Source organism: Anas acuta, chromosome 2, assembly GCF_963932015.1.
Source record: "Anas acuta chromosome 2, bAnaAcu1.1, whole genome shotgun sequence".
NCBI classification, from domain to species: domain Eukaryota; kingdom Metazoa; phylum Chordata; class Aves; order Anseriformes; family Anatidae; genus Anas; species Anas acuta.
In genome coordinates, this window is record NC_088980.1 from 108,557,126 (window position 1) to 108,574,694 (window position 17,569).

The 17,569-nt window shown below is 39.1% G+C and overlaps 1 protein-coding gene across 12 annotated transcripts in view; it reads right to left on the bottom strand.

The window, feature by feature from the left end:
* Positions 1 to 17,569, bottom strand: part of PPP4R1 (protein phosphatase 4 regulatory subunit 1) — a 59,926-nt gene that overhangs the window by 13,615 nt on the left and 28,742 nt on the right. For all 12 annotated transcript variants that reach the window (XM_068671632.1, XM_068671633.1, XM_068671630.1 and 9 more), the window contains 8 exons: positions 15,279 to 15,421; positions 13,664 to 13,810; positions 12,003 to 12,110; positions 11,199 to 11,264; positions 10,169 to 10,327; positions 9,081 to 9,211; positions 7,104 to 7,621; positions 2,327 to 2,502 (listed from right to left, as the gene is read on the bottom strand). In XM_068671632.1, coding sequence (XP_068527733.1) covers positions 2,327 to 2,502; positions 7,104 to 7,621; positions 9,081 to 9,211; positions 10,169 to 10,327; positions 11,199 to 11,264; positions 12,003 to 12,110; positions 13,664 to 13,810; positions 15,279 to 15,421 — 1,448 coding nt within the window. The remainder of the gene's footprint in view (positions 1 to 2,326; positions 2,503 to 7,103; positions 7,622 to 9,080; positions 9,212 to 10,168; positions 10,328 to 11,198; positions 11,265 to 12,002; positions 12,111 to 13,663; positions 13,811 to 15,278; positions 15,422 to 17,569) is intronic.

Consider the following 17,569-nt stretch of genomic DNA (forward strand, 5'->3'; position numbering starts at 1 on the left):
CCTTGGTTTGACTTCAGACACTCGCTTTTTCCTCGTCCATGACCTGCTTTCATCCAAGCACCGATTTTCACATCACCTCTAAGCAGTACCTCTGTTCCTGCAGGTGCAATTTAGCCTCTATTTCCTCCGTGTTACCTGCACACACTGAATTGAAGAGTGCAGAGCCAGGACATAAGAATTTAGCAGGGTTTAGTCTTAAACTTTCTGCATCTCAACCTGGTGAGCGACCACCTCCGAGATGCCAACAGTCAGGGCAGAAAGTCAACACACGGAGAGCAGGGGCCAGTCCCAGGGGTCCAGATTGGAGCCCCCAGCCTCCTCGTGGCACCCCCCCTCTTCTTAGAGGGAGGTATGTGAGCCCGACAGAGATGGGCTGATTGTATTCGAGTTTCCTATCCCTTTATTCGCCTCCTCTTGCTCCCTCTGCCTTCAACCAAAAAGAGGGGATGCCCACACTTATCCTCTGAAACCTTATAGAGAGCAGACAAACTAAAGAAAACCAAAATGGCTGTTCTTAAGAAAAAAAATGAAAGAAGGAACCTCACACTCAACCAACAAGCTACATCTATGTTCCAAAGCCTTATCTGCTCTCTTTATTATATCTTTTTTTTTTTCATTTAAATAGAGAATCTCTAGCATTTAGCTCTAACTCACTCAGGAGCCTATACAGCTGGAGGAGGACAAGCAGTTTGATTTTGCTTTGTGTGCAGAACTGTGAAGGCTGCTTTCAAATATAGAATACTCTAGCCTGATTTTTCTAAAGCTCCCAGTTCAGTTCCCCTACCGATTCTTCGCTGCACCAAGACCTAAAACAAAATAAAAATCAAAACGAAGCAACAACGAAAAGACCTCAGCCACCTGCGAAAATCAGAGCTCTCTTCACTGCCAGAGGCAACAGGCCACTCGCCCAACAGATCACAGCTTGATGCCCAAATTCTAGGTCACCTCTGTGACATCCCTTCACTTGTAAAATAAGCATTTGGTTCAGAGCCAGAAACAAACAAGGAACTGGCAGATCAGGAGTGTCCTTTCAAAGAGCAAAACTGAAGCATGTGAAAACAATGTATACCAAAAACGTGAAACGTTCTTACGCTTTCTGACAGCACCCTGTTCTGTAAAGCACTAAAATGCAAGCACAGGTCCCTCTGAACAAAGACTACCCTCATTATTCCCCAAAATTGGAAGGACAGGATTCATTCATGCTGTCCTTTTCCAGGTTAATATTAAAAAATTGACTACAAAGGATGCTGTGATAAAGAAACACATCAAGCAGGATATCAGGATTTAGGGCGTGTGCTTTTGGTTTAAAAAAGGACAAACACATTTGTAGTGTTACATTATGACTGTGTATACAGAGCAGTACCCAAACACACACAACATTCCTCCACTCACCAAATGTTTTTGGGTTCTACGGTCCAACAGCTTAGATGAAACGTTAATTATCATCCAGAAACACTGCTCTAATTAAAGAGGGCTGAAAAAGCCTGCACTGGGCTGACGTCAGCTCCTGGACTTCTCACGGACACTTATCAAAATGTCATCTGCACATGCCATTTACGCAACACGGTTCAACAAATCACTTGTAGATAATGGAAATTGTATTTGGGAACCATTGCTTTCTGTTTAATTACAAGTTGCAGAACTACGTGCAGTGACCAGTTGTTTTTGACACTATAGGTAACAGAAAATTAAGAGTAGTAGTATCAAATACCACAGACTTCAGGCAGGCTAAGGACAGTGGCAGAATGGTGAAAAAAGAGGTGCAAAAACAATAAAAAAAAACTTCAAAAGTTTTCTAGTTGCTAGAATAGTTTCTCTTTCCACCATCCACACAACATCCTACATTTCAGGTCCTGAACTTCTCTAAACTACCATAAAACCCTTCTCCAAGGAGCATGGAAACAACCTACCTCTTTCTGCACACCAAAAAAAAAAAAAGAGGGAGCAAGGGAGGGCAATGCAATGGGTACATTCACTTACTGTCAAGCAGGACTCTGTTATAAGCAAGGCACTTGCACAGTAATAAGCTGCAGTAGTATTAAAACATCTTAAATTATGATAGTCACAACAAAGATGTTAATGGAAACAATTTCAAGAATTTATCTGGATAAACACAAACCCACCAAAAATAAAAATACCCCAAACGACTCATTTTTATTTTAGTAGCTGGCGTTTCGATCCCAGCCAACAAAACCAAACATCACGCCAGCCAAAGGAGGAAGCTTTTGACTGCAATTCCTGCACAAATACAGAATACAGCTCTATTACTGGAGCCCTGGAAATCTGAGTGGGGGAAAAAAACAGAAGCACAAAGCACGCATCTTACCTCAACAGCGTCACCGATTAAAGGCACGATATCACCCAGGATAGGTTTAAAGTTCTGTTGGTCACTGATGGTTAGCTCAGCCTGGGACTCTGTTCCCTTGCCCACGCTGCCCGTCGTCTCTTCCTGAGGGTCCAGACTGGATGCTCTGAGTGCAGCAGACAGCACCTCCACTTGTGCTGCAGCATAGGAAAAAAAAAAAGAAAACATGAGGGGCTGAGCTGCAGTAAACTTTTAGCAAGGCCACAAAGCAACTTTTAGACATTGACTAATAACTTGAAGAACGGCTGAAGAGCTACACAGACAACGAATTCAAGATCTAGACCGAGTTCTCATAGCAACACCAGCTGGATCTATGTAGGGAGGCCCTAGACCCCAGAAACTGTGCAGGACAGTTTCTTTATACTCCTTGTGCCTCCACACCACTAAGGCAGGCTGCACTGCTTGATGTCCTCTCATCAAAGGGTGCGTTAGCACTTCATGCTCTGCCATCCACTCTTTTGAAAGAGATCCAGCAGTTCTGAGACTCCTCTGCTTTCCAACCCTCTGCTTCCTGCTAATTAAAACAAAAAAAAAGATAAAAACCCCACAACTTCTGTTGAGCAATGTTCCTTGGGTATAGGCTAACTGAGGCGGATCGGTATCACGAGCAACCTTCCCTGCAAGCAGCACAAAGTTCAGTGCAGACTGATTTATGTTGTCTTTTTTTCCTCTACCTCCCGAGCCATTAAATTTACCCAGCCGTCCAGCAGCTCTGCTCAGCAGACAAATAGCCTTTAAGAAACCTTAGGAAAGCCACGCTCATTAAATGACAAACAACACGCTTGTGTCCAATCTCACTTTACCAGACCAAGTTACAGAATCTCTTTCTCCATTTTTTTTTTATAGTTACCAACAAGAATTAGACAAAAAGTTGGGCTCATTTGTAGATAGAAGGCATTTTTTCTGTGCAATATATCCATTACAAGAAGCACAACTGTAACTCAACACAGTCTCAGCTAGGAAAAATTGTATAACACTCAGCTGGTTGAGTGGTTTCTAGGTGAGGTCTGCTAAGCAGAAGCAAAGATGATTCTTTTTGATATGCAATGCCTGCTCCAGAGCTGGCTCAAGTTTCTAAAATATCTGGAAGATTTTCTTTCCCTAAAATTACTGTAATTCACCTCAACAGGAAAAAGCTACAGAAAATCAGACACTTCAAAAATGAAGCCAACACCATAGTAATAATGCCTCCAAAAAAAAAAAAAAAAGAATTCCTAACATAATAATGCACCTTTCATGTATAATCACAGCATAGCATTAGGAATTTCACAGTAGAAGTCTTAAGGTTAACAAAAGCTTGCTCCAACTTCTCTATTCGAGTGTTACTCCACTGACAATAATCCTCAGAACCTCAGGGTCCATGAGAGTGAACGGGATCAAGGTCAGTAAATTTCTCCAAAACAAATCAAATGAGAAAAAAAAAAACACCACACATACAGAAAGCAAAACCCCAAAATCCACCAACTAAAAGCCATGCAAAATAGGCGGACGTTTCAGAGCCTTTGCTAAGGCAAGATATGCCAGCCAGAGTGCTAGTTTATTCTCATTTAGAGAAACCAAACAAGAAAATTAAATGGAATTATATCCTGCCACACATCGAGGAGACATTTTTCATGAAGGCTTCTTTGGACACCACAAACTGCTTAAACCCTGAGTATGTCTTGAAGGCACCAAATGCTTTTTTTTTTTTTTTGACTGCTCCTCCGTAGGTCCTGTCACCCAGGGAAGGCTGCCAATTCACTGGAAGGTGAATTACCTGAAATCCATAAATATCTTAAGGTCCTAGCCAAAATAAAAAGCCAAATCCACGTAAGACTAGGGAATGGTGGAGTGCTTGGTAAAGCAGGAAGGGAAACATGGAGTGCTTCTGCGAGTATGTGGTCGTGTTTGCAAGGCTCCAGGCCTTGAAGATCCTGAAACTCAAGAGCATCCTGATGAGCTGTCTTCACTGCTGGGGCACATCCCCTCATCGTGCCATCACACATTCTTCTCACTGCAGGGGCTGCTTCTCCTTCCCTTCTTTCACAAAGAATTTGCACTGGTAAGACAGCCAGCGTTCACTGGAACTTAAACCATCCTCTAATTAATTCTTTCTTCCTCTGACTTCAGGTTCAGGCACTTTTTAGCACGGAACTTTTTATTCTTGGTTACTGCACCCACATCCTAAAACAACTGGCACAACCTTTGAATTCAAAAATCCTTTTTTACCTGGCCTTATTACACTCTCTGCTCCTCAGGAGTTTCTGCCCCTTCAATATACTGCACTGCCGTTGTATGTTTCTCCTGATGTTTCACGAGAGGACACGAGTATTTCTAAGTGGCACTTCTTTCTCGTGCCTTCCCCTATGAAGGTGAAAGCAGCACCTCTACACAACGTACAGGGGCGAGGTGTGAAGTAGAGGGGAACGTGGAATATAGGAAGAAAGGGAAATGGAAAAAAAAAAGGGAAGCAGGAGGGGAAATGTGTACGGAGGAAGGGATTCAAGTGCAAATGTCCAGTGGTTCCTGTGGCTTGGTATGCAGGGAGAAAAGAGACAGACAGATCGAAGTCAGGGGGAAGGGAAGAGAAAATTCACTGCATGCTCAGTCTTTGCTGTCAAGATCCAGCAGACTCAGAGTACAAAGCTCATAAAAAAGCAGTGGCTGGTCTCAGAGGAAAGGCATACAAACCCTAAGCAACACTTGTGACTGGGACTGTTTGGCAAACACTTGCAGGACAAGCGATACTGAAGATGACAGTAACCTGTGAAATTAAGAAATTTTGTAATATTGTCACGAGGATAACAAATTGAGACACACTTCAGACTGAATATTTAAACCACTGCTTTGCAAAAACAGCCTCAGATGATTACGAGAGAAATATTCCTCCTTGTACTGCCAGAAGCAAGGAGGCAGGGTCAGGGCTCCAAACTTCTTGCCCACCCCCCCGTTACCACAGTACGCAGAGTGTAAGTCCCAAATCATCGGCATTAAGTCAGCTACTAACAGATTCAGGTCTGGACGCCCATTGCTTTACATATGCTTCATTGTTTCAGTGCTCATTCTATCAGTTTTGGTCTCATTTTTTATGCCTCAACGCACTGCTAAATTAAAACTGCAGTGTAAAATTAAAAGCAACGCTACCCAGTCAAAACAGGCGTGTTGCGAAGTTCTGGCTTCTGAAGTATTTGGATGAAATTATGAGAGCACATGCGAGGGAAAGAAGTGAACCAAGCAGCTCTGCACTGAGTGCAAGGTGTTCAAGTTGTGTTTCATGGGGCTTCAGTACACAGCCTCGACCAAGTCAGAGGTTCTGAAGGGTCACTGCGTAATTCAGGCCAAAACAAAGAAACAAACCAGAATAAATGGCCCTGGTAACCCCAGTTCAAAGCCTTCCTAAACTCGTGGGCACTTGGCACTCGTGGTGTTGACAATCTAGTTTTCTTCTCCTGAAATGCACCAGCACAGGTCAGCAGCTGGACAGAACACCTCTCGGCAGAGGGTCAAAAAAAAGAGCTACAAAACAAGGCCCTGGGACAAGACATGAGAACACTCGACAGAAACAACCCCATAACACAAATCTGGATGCACAACACATTGCCTACATCAATCTTAATGAAAACTGTTTAAGGTATCTTTTGTAACTGGACAGAGCTGTGCGAAAGTTTTAACAGTGGCCTTCAGAGACGGGTTATTTAAAGACTGAGATCATCAGTAAGGCTGATTTTTTTTCCTCCTTCCTTTGAAAGACAGACTGCCCACAGCGTTCTCAAAGTTTTAAAAAGAAATTTTTTAAAATCTGCTGCTTTTACAATAGACCAGCTAGAAGTAACCCAAAGTGGATCTGAATCATATTCTTAGCGTATCACCCAACTAACAGAATGAAAAGCAGTTCAAAGCAGTAACAGGTTGTTCTAAAACATCTGGTTTTCCCCACTCCAAACTTCCCCCCCTTGTTCCTTCCTACTTTTTCTTGTATACATGCATGCTTTCCTCTAGGGATTCTTCAGCTTCAGAATCACTTGCTTTCTTCCTCAGTGATAGCTCTGGATTTTTCTAGCTGTAACCCTCAAAGCTGATGTGCCTTAAGATTTATTCAGCGTATGAGTTCCAAGGACACCTATCTCCAGGAGGTAGGTGTGAAACAGCCACATCATTTTAGCCCAGGAGGCATCTCTGAGGTGATACCGTACCAGCTAGTCAAGCTTTTAAAATGCAAGATGTGTGTTCACTTCAAAAAACTCATCTTGGATCAATTTTCCACTTGGCACACTGAAGTAGACAACATGAGACTGCAATAATCAAGATCTTATAGAAAAATGGATAAGACTGATTCATTAAGAACAAAATAGGCAACTCATAAAATGAAAGCCAAGTTTCTCATATTTTGGTGTTTCAAAAAACCTTTATCTGCTTTGTTTTGCACGTGTGCTAATTACAAAATCATATCGCAACCTACAGCTTATACTGCTGAGCCATCTATTTGATTGCACTGTCAAAACAGGCAGTTAAAATTTTATAGTGCTAGGTATATTCAGTTTATGGAAGGGATTATGCTACCTTGAAACATTTTTACACAAATGCAAGTTCCCTTTTGGTACATCATCGCTTCTCCCACTTAAATCAAAATAGAAATGATTTCTTCAAGGACGAGGAGAAAGTAGCTCTGCTGACTCTGAGACAAGGTTCAAGCCCAAACTGCTAACACAACACACACACACCTCCAAACACCAAAAATGCTTCAGTATCTTTACAATACCTTTTACGTCTGGATCGTCTATGTGGGGTTCCAAATTTTCTATCATTTCTTCCAGCTCTTTCCTTGTTGCCATAGGAATGTTTGGAGACACCGGCATTGTGAGTTCCTGAATTTCTCTATCGAGTATTATCTCAGAGGTCTGCTGAAGCTCAAAGTCAATATCTATCTCAGGAAGTGGAGTCCTCCAGAAATGAAAGGAGTTGTACAGTTCCTGCTCTGAAAGAGAGGCTTCCTGTGAACTTCGCCCGGCCTCCCGCAGTCCTGCTGTACAGCGATGAGAACTTCGCTCGTTCTCGTCAGCCGCTTCCCCGCATGGTTCTGAGGATGAAGTGCAATGAAAGGGTGACTCCGCCTGGAAATCGTTTTCCCGCTGCGAGTGATTTGCCACTGCATTTTGATCTCCCACGGCATTTTCAAGTTTTCTTGCAAAATCATCACTATCGACACGTGAAGACAGATCCTCTGTTCTGTTGTGCTCATCCTCTGCTGTGACATCTTCTGGGGTTCTGATTTGTTCACTGTTGAGTGACAAAGCAAACAAACTATTTAAAAAAATAAACTTGTTGCAAACAGTTATTTTTGAAAATTCATAAAGATACTATCAGCTTGTTATTTATCACATTGGATTTACTTACAGCATAGCAAAACTAATCACAGAATCAAAGGATAATGGTTGAGATTAGAAGGGACTTCAGGAGGTCATCTGGTCCAAGCCCCTTGCTCAAGCAGTGACACCTTGGCCATGTTCAGAAAGGTTTTGAAGATATCCAAGGAGGAAGGCTCCTCAGCCTCCCTCGACAACCTGTCCCAGTGCTCAGTCGCGCTCACAGCACAGAAATGCTTCGTGATGTTCAGAGGGAAGCTGGGCTCCACTCTGTGCCCACTGCCTCTTGTCCTGGCACTGGGCACCACAGAAAAGAGTCTGGCTTCACCATCTTTATACCTTCCCTTCGGGTATTATACATTAATAACATCCCCTCCCGAGCCTTCTCATCTGTAAGCTGAACAGTCCCAGCTCTGTTTATCCTGTCCTGACAGGATAGATGCTCCAGTCCATCATCCTCCAGCCCTTTGCTGGACCTTCTCCAGTTGCTCAATCTCTTTCAGGTTTACAAGAACTGAGCACAGCACTTCAGATACATCCTTACCATTGATGAGTAGATGGCAAGGATGATCCTTCCCTGACCTGCAAGAAACATTCCTAAATGCAGCCCAGGATACCATTAGACTTCTTTACCATAAGGGCACGTTGATTCACGTTCAATTTGGTGTCCACCAGGACCCCCAGGACCTTTTCTGCTTTCCAGAGCTGCCTTCCAGCCAGGCAGCTCACACCACGGCTGGTGCCTGGGGTTGTTCTTCTCCAAGTACTAGACTGTGCACTTCCCCTTGCTGAATGTCACAAAATTCCTACCAGCCCGTTTCTCCAGCCTTTCAAGATCCCTCTGGATAGCAGCACAACCCTCTGGTGTCTCAGCTGCTCCTCCCAGTCTTATATCACCTGCAAACTCACTGAGGGTGCACCTTGCCCGGTCATCCAGATCATTACTGAAGACGTTGAACAGAACTGGACCCAGTATTGATCCCCTGGGGCACACTGCTAGTTACCTCCAACTAAACTTCATGCCACTCATCACCAGCCCCTGATCCTGGCTCTTCAGCCGGTTTGAAATCCACCTCACTGTCCACCCATCCAGCCCCATAAGTCAACAACAGCTTCTCTGCGAAGATCTTATGGAAGATGGTGTCAAAAAATCTCACTGAATTCTACGTAGACAATATCTGTTGTTCTCCCCTCATCTACCAGGTAATTTTTTGTAAATAACTGAAAATTCTGGTCCTCCGTTCAGTAAGATGAGAAGTTCCCGATTTTTCCAAGATTTATGCAGTAAAGTTCACTTTCTGAACTTGCAGTTCACATAGAAGAAAAACAAGGAGAAAAAAAAAAAAAATCTGTAGATTTAGGAAATTCTTTACCTGTTTTCCTGTGAAGAACCATGATCCTCTGGGTTTTTACCATCTTCTTCTTTAAAATACTGACCACTGCTGGATGGATTAGCAAAAGTTGATATGAAAGGCCCCAGAGACTGAAAAGCAGCTTGACGGACCTAGTGAAAGGGTCCAAGAAAAAAAAAAAAAAAAAAGAAGTTATATAAATAGTGCTGTCCTACAAAACACAAGAGACCACTGTTAGGAGGACCTAAGGGTTGTAGGTCTATGAAGGAAAGCAACAGCAGAGGCTCTTTTCTAGAAAAGCAAGCCAGCTGTATATCTAGACTGATAGGTGAAAAACCTTAAGAAAAAACAGCGTAAAAACATTTAAATCTCAGGTAACTGTATGTTGACAGGCCCATTCCCCACAACCAAAGAAATTATTTAAATATCAGAAGTATAAATTTGAAAGCTCAGTTAAGAATTTTAACGACCCAGAAGGAAAGAGTTGTGGTGTGGCAAACACACATTTCAGTATCATGAATTTGACTGATGACAAGCTTAGTATTTTTTCCCTTTTGAGTTCATTACATCCTTCATTTGCTCCTCTCCTTTCTCCTGCTATTTATTCTTCCCCTCCCACCACTGATCCTATCTATGTTCATATCTATTATTAGATTAATTCTGCTGGGCCACACCTCGCATGACTTTTTTTTTTTTTTTTTAACACAGCTTGCAAAAGTTCACTTTTGGCTCTTTAGAAGTAGTCTGCTCAACAACCTCAATGTTTGAAGAGTAGACCATGAGGACAAAAAGGAGATGGTGATACGGACCTGAGAAATATCAATAAATAGCATCTAGTTTTTTAGATCTGTTGATGATTTTTAGCAACATGAAGTCACAGGTAGTTCTGTGGCTAAGAAAAGCTGTCCTAGTGACATAATTTTTCTTACATACAGTGGAAATGTAAGGAAATCTTTATGCCTATTGACAAACTAAGCATTCCAACAAGAATTGCTCAAGATGTGTGAAACCCGTGGTATCCATACCTATGGGGAGAAGTTACATACAGAATACCACAGTAAAAACCTTAAACCATAACAGTTATTCAAGAAATAAAAAACAGTTCTTACCCATCGTGAAGGATCACTAATCAAATTAATAAAAAGGGTTGACAACTTCGTCCGTCGGACTTCTTGTGATGTTGCACAAGAAACGGCCATGAAGCATTCAGCGCAGGCTTTTCGAACTCCCCACACGTTATCAGAGCAGAGCTGGAAAAACCTCGGCAACTGTTCAGGACATAGCAAGTTTGCAAGTCTTAGCAGACAATATTTGTTTCAAAGTGGGTTCTTTTTTCCTATCCACTTCCTTCATCAAGTTCTCTACCCTGATACTCAACAGATGCATTAGTTTAACTAACTTCACATGACAAAGAAAACGCAAAACAGCATTTTTCGTTATGGAAAGACATTCCCAACATTTTTAAGAACAGTCTAGCTACATGATATTGCTTTGACATACTAATAACCACTTTTTTTTTTAATACTCCAATCCAAATTCTTGACACGTATCACTAAGACAGCATCTGTGTAAAAGAAATCAATTTACATCCCTAATTAAGAAGCATGTAGGATGTAAATCTGAGCAAAGATACTCCGTTATCAAATTGCTTGAATCACACAGTACCTAAGGAAAATGCAGCAAATACTATAAGAAAATAAGAAACCTCCTGAGGATCAGACTAGGTCTCGTTTTCTCAATCTCTCATTGCATTACGGACATTAGCAGACACACTCCTGCCTACTTCTTGCCTTTTTGAATTTGCTGGTACTCTGTCTTTACAACCTGAAGTATTTTCTTTGGTCAGTTTTAAACCCTTCCCCTAGGTTTAATACCCCTCTAGGTTTAGTACCCCTAAGCTCTAGACTGTGTGATTTGGCAACTAAGAGGTCTGTATTCATGGTAACGGTCTTCAAAGATTTTGCAAACCTCAGTCACAACCTCCTATCAGTTAAACTAAGAGTCACAGCATTTCAGTCTCTCCTTACCATGGAAACATAGCAGTTTCCTAATAATTTTAGTTGTCCTTCTGTATACCTTGTCTAACTCCACTACGGACTCTTATTAAAAAGAAAAAACCTTTAAGAGATGGTGGCTTACCAGCATTTCTTCAGTGGCTTGCTGCCCAACCACACTGCAGATATCTCCAAAGTTGGCTGCACATACCTTGCAGACAAAATGAAAGAGATAACTACTAAAACAATTGTTTTAATACAGCATGAAAAGTCTGAACAGCTTTTAAAACCATAAAAGCAGTTTTGGTGCTAACTCAAAATCAGCCACTTCCCCGATCCATCAATTTCTACAGTTTAAAAATAATAATGATAATAAATAAAAATAATAAAATAATAAAAAAATCTTCAACTTTAATCAGCCTTTTAAAAATCATTAAAGGAGCACCCCAAAACTTAAGTGAAAGCGAAGGAAGATTAAATATGTTCAAAGTGCTGTCAGATGAAACACCCCAAGCAATTATAAAGAAAAAGAAGTTATACAATGGCAGGGTGAAACCGAAACACAGCCTCAGCACCTAAGTTCCATGATAAAATACTGGTTTGCTTCATCTTAATGAGCATCTTTAATTCTAAGTACTAAGCTATGAGCTCAGGTAGCTGATGCTTTATCAGATACAGCTGGGTCACATTTTCATGGCTACCTGCACAATCATAAGGACATACAGCTTCTTTCTTTGTTTCTGATAATAAAAGCAGGTACTCTGGAAAAAAACCTCAAGTGTCAAATACACAATCTGTGGAAAGACAAGCTACAAAAAAAACCCATAGCTTTCACTTACAAACGTCACAAATGAAATCTAGCAGGACAATGTCATTTAGACAAAGGCAAGTCCCAAGTTGATGACACTCCTTTCACAGATAAACCAGACTAGATGCTGATAATTCCTACCTTACGAACATGAAACATTCTGCAGTCACAGCACATCTCACAAAACCTAGGAAGAACAAGTCGTTCCGTGATGTCTTTTCCCACCATGGAGGCCATTTTGCACATTATCTAGTGGCAAGACAGACAATAATTAGGAATGACTGCACAAGACAATTCCGTGTCAGTTAAGCAGAGCCTTTTTACATTTACTTTTTATTCTGATACAGAAAACTGAGAATTGTGAAAAATATTGGAAGAAATCTAGATCTTGAATTGAAAAGGTTTGGCCACTCCTACAAAAAAGCTTTTTTTTTCCCCCTTCCTTTTATCTTTTTCTTTTTTAACCTTCTCCCTGCTATAATGCAATGCAGTTGTAGGAGACATTGGCCTTTCAATGAGTTAAATCAGAATGAAAACCAATTAAAGTAAGTGAGCTCTCAGAAATTACACGTGTTTTTTCCAAACTGAATTATAGTCAAAAAAAAAAATAAATCAGTAACTACAACACTTCCACTATTCCAGTACCTGAGGAATTTTTTGACAGTTAATAGAAAAGCATTGACAATTAATATGGTTAAGTGACTTCTATATCTCCTGTATGATTTTAAAATTAATTACAATAGTTTATATTGGTTACCTCTAATTCCTTAACATAAAATTACTGAGAAAAATTGTATGATACCAAAGAAATGTATCATACCATACCGAATATATCATACAAAGAATCATATCATACCAGCTTTACCTTGTTCTTTCATTCTGATTTTTACAAATTTTTTTAAAAGAAGGTAGTCTAGAAGAATTTTAACTTTCCTAGTCATATCCATATACCTACTTACATTATTTTTTATACTAATAAATACTTAGTTTAGTACAGAAATCTTTCTCAAGTTTCAGTATCTTCAAAACAACGCCATCTCTGCTTTGAATTCTATTCCTTTACAGATTTGTAAGCTTCATCAAGAAAGTACTGTAAATTTGGTGTCAAATGCCCAGCCAATTTAGTAATCCGGCCACATTATGACAGTAAAATATTAATGAGGTTTTTCTTATTCACTCAGAACACAAAATTCATCCAGCAAAAACCATCAACACAAACTAAAAAAATTAAACAGAAGCATTTGCACACACAGCCTCTGCCCTTTCTCCTTTATGAATTATTAATTTGCTTTCTATTTTAATTTGACACACAGGAATTTTTAATTATCAAGGTTGTATCCAATGCAAAAACAAACGAAAAAGAAGTCAATTCAAATGCTTTTTATTTTGTCCGATCAAAAAAAAAAAAAAAAAAAAAATCAATGAAGAGAGCAAATATGAAGACCAAAAGAATTCAAGCATTAAACGTTTTCCACTAGTGGAAATTTTCCACACATGCAATTTAAACCTCCATAAAAGAAACCTGCAAAAAACCAAGAAACTATCAATAGCAGATGCTTTAGGAGTCAATAAAATTAATCCTCAACTTGTCCAGTTGAGTTTTTCTTCATAGCATATACAAGATATCGAGTTTAAGCTTGACTTGTGTAAGACAGCATGGAAAAAAAAAATATGGATTAGTTACGGATAGAAATGTAAATTTTCCTCTCTCCCACCACATTGATGTGCATCTTTGGAAACATGGCAACACCAACCATTCAAGCAAATGCTGTACTGTATAGTTCAACGCTGCTGTTACTTACAGCCACGGCTTCTGTCTTCACATCATCATTGCTGTCTGGAGCTGTCAAATCTATCAGAACAGGGCATACTTTGGTCTCCACGTCATATCTCTCTATGAGTTCTTGTTCCAGCAGAACTAACAATGCTGCCTGGCTTGTTTTTCTTACCTGACAGAAGAAGACAAAAATCAAACCAAGGAGTTTAAAGTGGTTTGGCTTTTTTTTTTTTTTTTTTTTTTTAAAAAAAAAAAAACTGTTCTAGTATTTTGGGAGCTGTACATACCCACTGCTACACACCTACTCTTTGTGGGACTCAGAGAGAGGAGACAAGTGTTCCAAAAAAGCTTTTGCAAACACTTAGTGTTTGAAACAAAACATCAGATCCAAGAATGCCAGCTTATTATATACTAATGCAATGCTATTATAAAAGTGTCTGCCTACGTATTTCCCAAAAGTCATGACAGCCATGCCAAAAAAAAAAAAAAAAAGCCCTAGAGGAGAAGCAGCATAGCTAATTGGGAGTAACAAAGTTCTATGGCATGAGGTTCATTAAACAACTCCTCTTTTTTCTGAGATTACTGAGTTTGATTGACAATAAATAACTGCATTTATTTTGAACATGCTTTAAATTCCTAGAGTCAATTCTGTTTTGTTCCATCTAGCAAAAAAAAATAATGTACGAAAATAGGATGACCACTACTAATTGGACTTCATATGTAGTTAACTACTGACACTCAAAAAAGTAATTTGATGGAGATAATAATTACTCAATATAACTGTTTCTAAGGGAATTAGTCCTCAGTGCTCTTCAGTATCTGCCTACCTAGCACTGACAAATGTAACATCATGCATTTGCTATCATTTGGGAAAAAAAAATCCAAAGTTACTGATAAAAAGTTTGGAGATGATTCAGAAATTGCTGGAGTCAACTGGAACAATCCAGATAAATTGAAAGCTCATTTATACCACATGAACTTAATACTTGCAAACACAAGGTCATGTGTATCAGTAGAAAAGCATTGTGCCTGGTTTTGATACCTACTTTTAATTATGGAAAACCTGGCAAAAGTTAAAAAAAAAAATAAATGACTAAAGCTCAGAGTTCTAAATTACTTGAGATAAAACTCCAGCTAGAATTGACTCTGAAATGACTTGGAGAATCCTACAGAAAAGTTTAGATGAGATAATTCATACATGAAGACATAAAAACCACACAAAGTTCTGTGCAAATTCAGCTTATAAAACAGCAATTACTGGATCATTATACAAAGAGCTGGATATGAAAGTATGTAACAGTGCTTAAAAAAATTGAATTACAACAAGAAGTCAGCTTTTTTGTAACTATTAAATTCCCTTTTTGCCAGAATTTAATTATGTTAGCTTAGAAAAATGACTGTTTGATTTTGCCCGTAAGAACATAATACCATATGAAAGCCCCAAGATCAGAAGAGATCACTGTAAGTGAAAAATATTCAAAGTTCTTAATGATTTCAGAGTACCATGTACTTCAAGTCATTCAAAACCTTTTTCACTTAAAAATATGACCCATTTATATGATCCTAAATAAGCTAAGTTGAAAAACCTCACAACAGAAATATGTAAAGTAGCTTATAAACTGTTTCTAAAAGACACTTACCTGGTTGTTCTGGTCTGCAAGGTACCGTACCACAATAGGTAGCAAGTATTTGGAAAAAGCATATGGGATTGAAGGTCTATTTTCCTGACAAAACATAGCAATATGAGGCACCTGTTCCATCAGTTCTGCCCGCACTGTAGGCTCTGTCAGGGTCAAAATAAAACCAAAAAAGGCATTGTAAATGTTAACATACTGCCAGATATTGCCAGGATAAGCCTTTTCACAGTTCTGTACATACAAACTGCATTCTCAAGTGCTCATTTCAGTATCTTTACAGTGAGTGTCATTTCAATAAGCACCATCTTCTTGCACAACCAGGTACAAATATACTGTGTACTCCTAACTTCTACAAAATATTTAGCCTTGGCCCATATTATCAATTACAATAAATAAATAAGACACCACCAACAACACAGATACAAGGGAGCAAGTTATCAAACACTGAGTATCAGAATCCATCCAAATCCCCTACAAGCATCACCTGCTTCCAAGAAAACTGCTCTGCAGGAAGTCATCCCAACACTGCTACCACTATGGGAAGAAACAAACTGGTTTCGAACTGTCCTGGCTGCAGCCTTTCATGTGGGAAAGATTCACTAAGCAGGATAACCAGCCACAACCACAGATGCTTTTTTCATTCTATGCTTTTTAAGTCTACCGATATTCTTGTCACATAGAAATGGTCCTGAGTCCTTCCAGTTGTTTCTTAAACCTTTTAGGTAAGTTTTTCATCAGAGTTGGTGACTGGTTCAAGAATACTTAATTTACTTTTTCAATTAAGAAAACAGTGCACTGCTTGAATGAGTCCTAATCCCTGCAGAACGGGCTCGTCTATTTGGGGAATGAGAGGAGAAACAAGAAGAAAAATTAAATATGGATTAAATTCCAACTAAGTATTAAAAGAACATACTCAATTGAAGAAGTAGGGCATTACCACATGCCTAATAGTCCACTTATCCACATGAATAAAATAAAATCATTTCAGACCTAAGTACTAAGTATTTTTCTCCTTTCAAAATTTGTTTACATCTGTGGTTACTGCTAGAGAACTGATTACCTACAAGAACATATACTGAAAACCCATCAATTACTCTCAAGTGAAAATAAACTGATTTATAATATTTTAAAAATACTGAAACTTATACTGTTCATGGGATACATGTGCCTTACTATACTTTTACTAAGCAATTGTCCAGGTAAAACTCAATGGTGTGACAAAACCGTATTTCCTAGAATATACCTGGAATTAACATGAAACATTAAAACCATAAACTTTTGCTAAATAGGAACATGTGATTTGTATTTTACATGGATAATGCATGCAGCGCTTAGCTTTCTTGAGCATTAGTTAGAAGTGACAGCTTAAGACTGAATAAAACAGAACAAAGACAAAGCAAGTACCATGCTTTGTGTAGTCTCTTCACTGAGGACGAGAACAGAATCATAGCACACAAAGTTATCAAATGTCTGTTTGCTCCATTTCTTTGACTATAGACTTAAATTATTTTTCCTATAGAAAAAAATACAAAAAAAAAAGCTCTGTATAGTTTATGACCTCCTGGCAAAGTTCAAAATACAAAATGAAATCCCAGACAAATCAATACTGAATAGGTTTGCTGTTCATGATAATAAAGAAAAAGTCTCCCAGTCTGCTTTGTTTCTCTTCTTAAAACAATAAAATAAGAACATATATGACAAATGCTTTCTAATTTAAATTTCAGTTGTTCTGAAACACGTGCAGGTTGAACTCCATAAGCAATACACGTATGTATACACACAGAAGTTGGCACTGAAGAAGCCAGATCTTGAAAAATACTACTCAAACTACGTGCAAGTTTTAGTAAACCTGAAATAACGAAAATGAACAGATACCAGAAGACTTGGATTTCAGTTTGAACACAGTGTTTGTCAACATTAAACATAACAGTTGACCAAACTAAGCACCTGCACATAGAATAAACTTTAATGAGATCATTAATTTTTGAAAGAAAAAAAAAACCAAAAACCAAAAAACTATGTATCACATTAACATACGGGAAGGAAATACTAATTCTTGCTAAAAGGATTATTATTATTTTTCTAAAAAGCTTTGAAAATAAAAATTTACCATCTTCGGTTTGTTTTTTCTAATTTATGTTTAGTTTTCTTTTGGAAGCTTTCAGCACCTCCTAGCTTTAAAGTTGCCTAATACACAGTACCTCATCTTTCACTTCCTTATAAAAATTCACCAAAGATTCATTAGCACACAGGACAGCGTAAGCTGTTGATCTTCACTGGATGAGGTTTTCCCA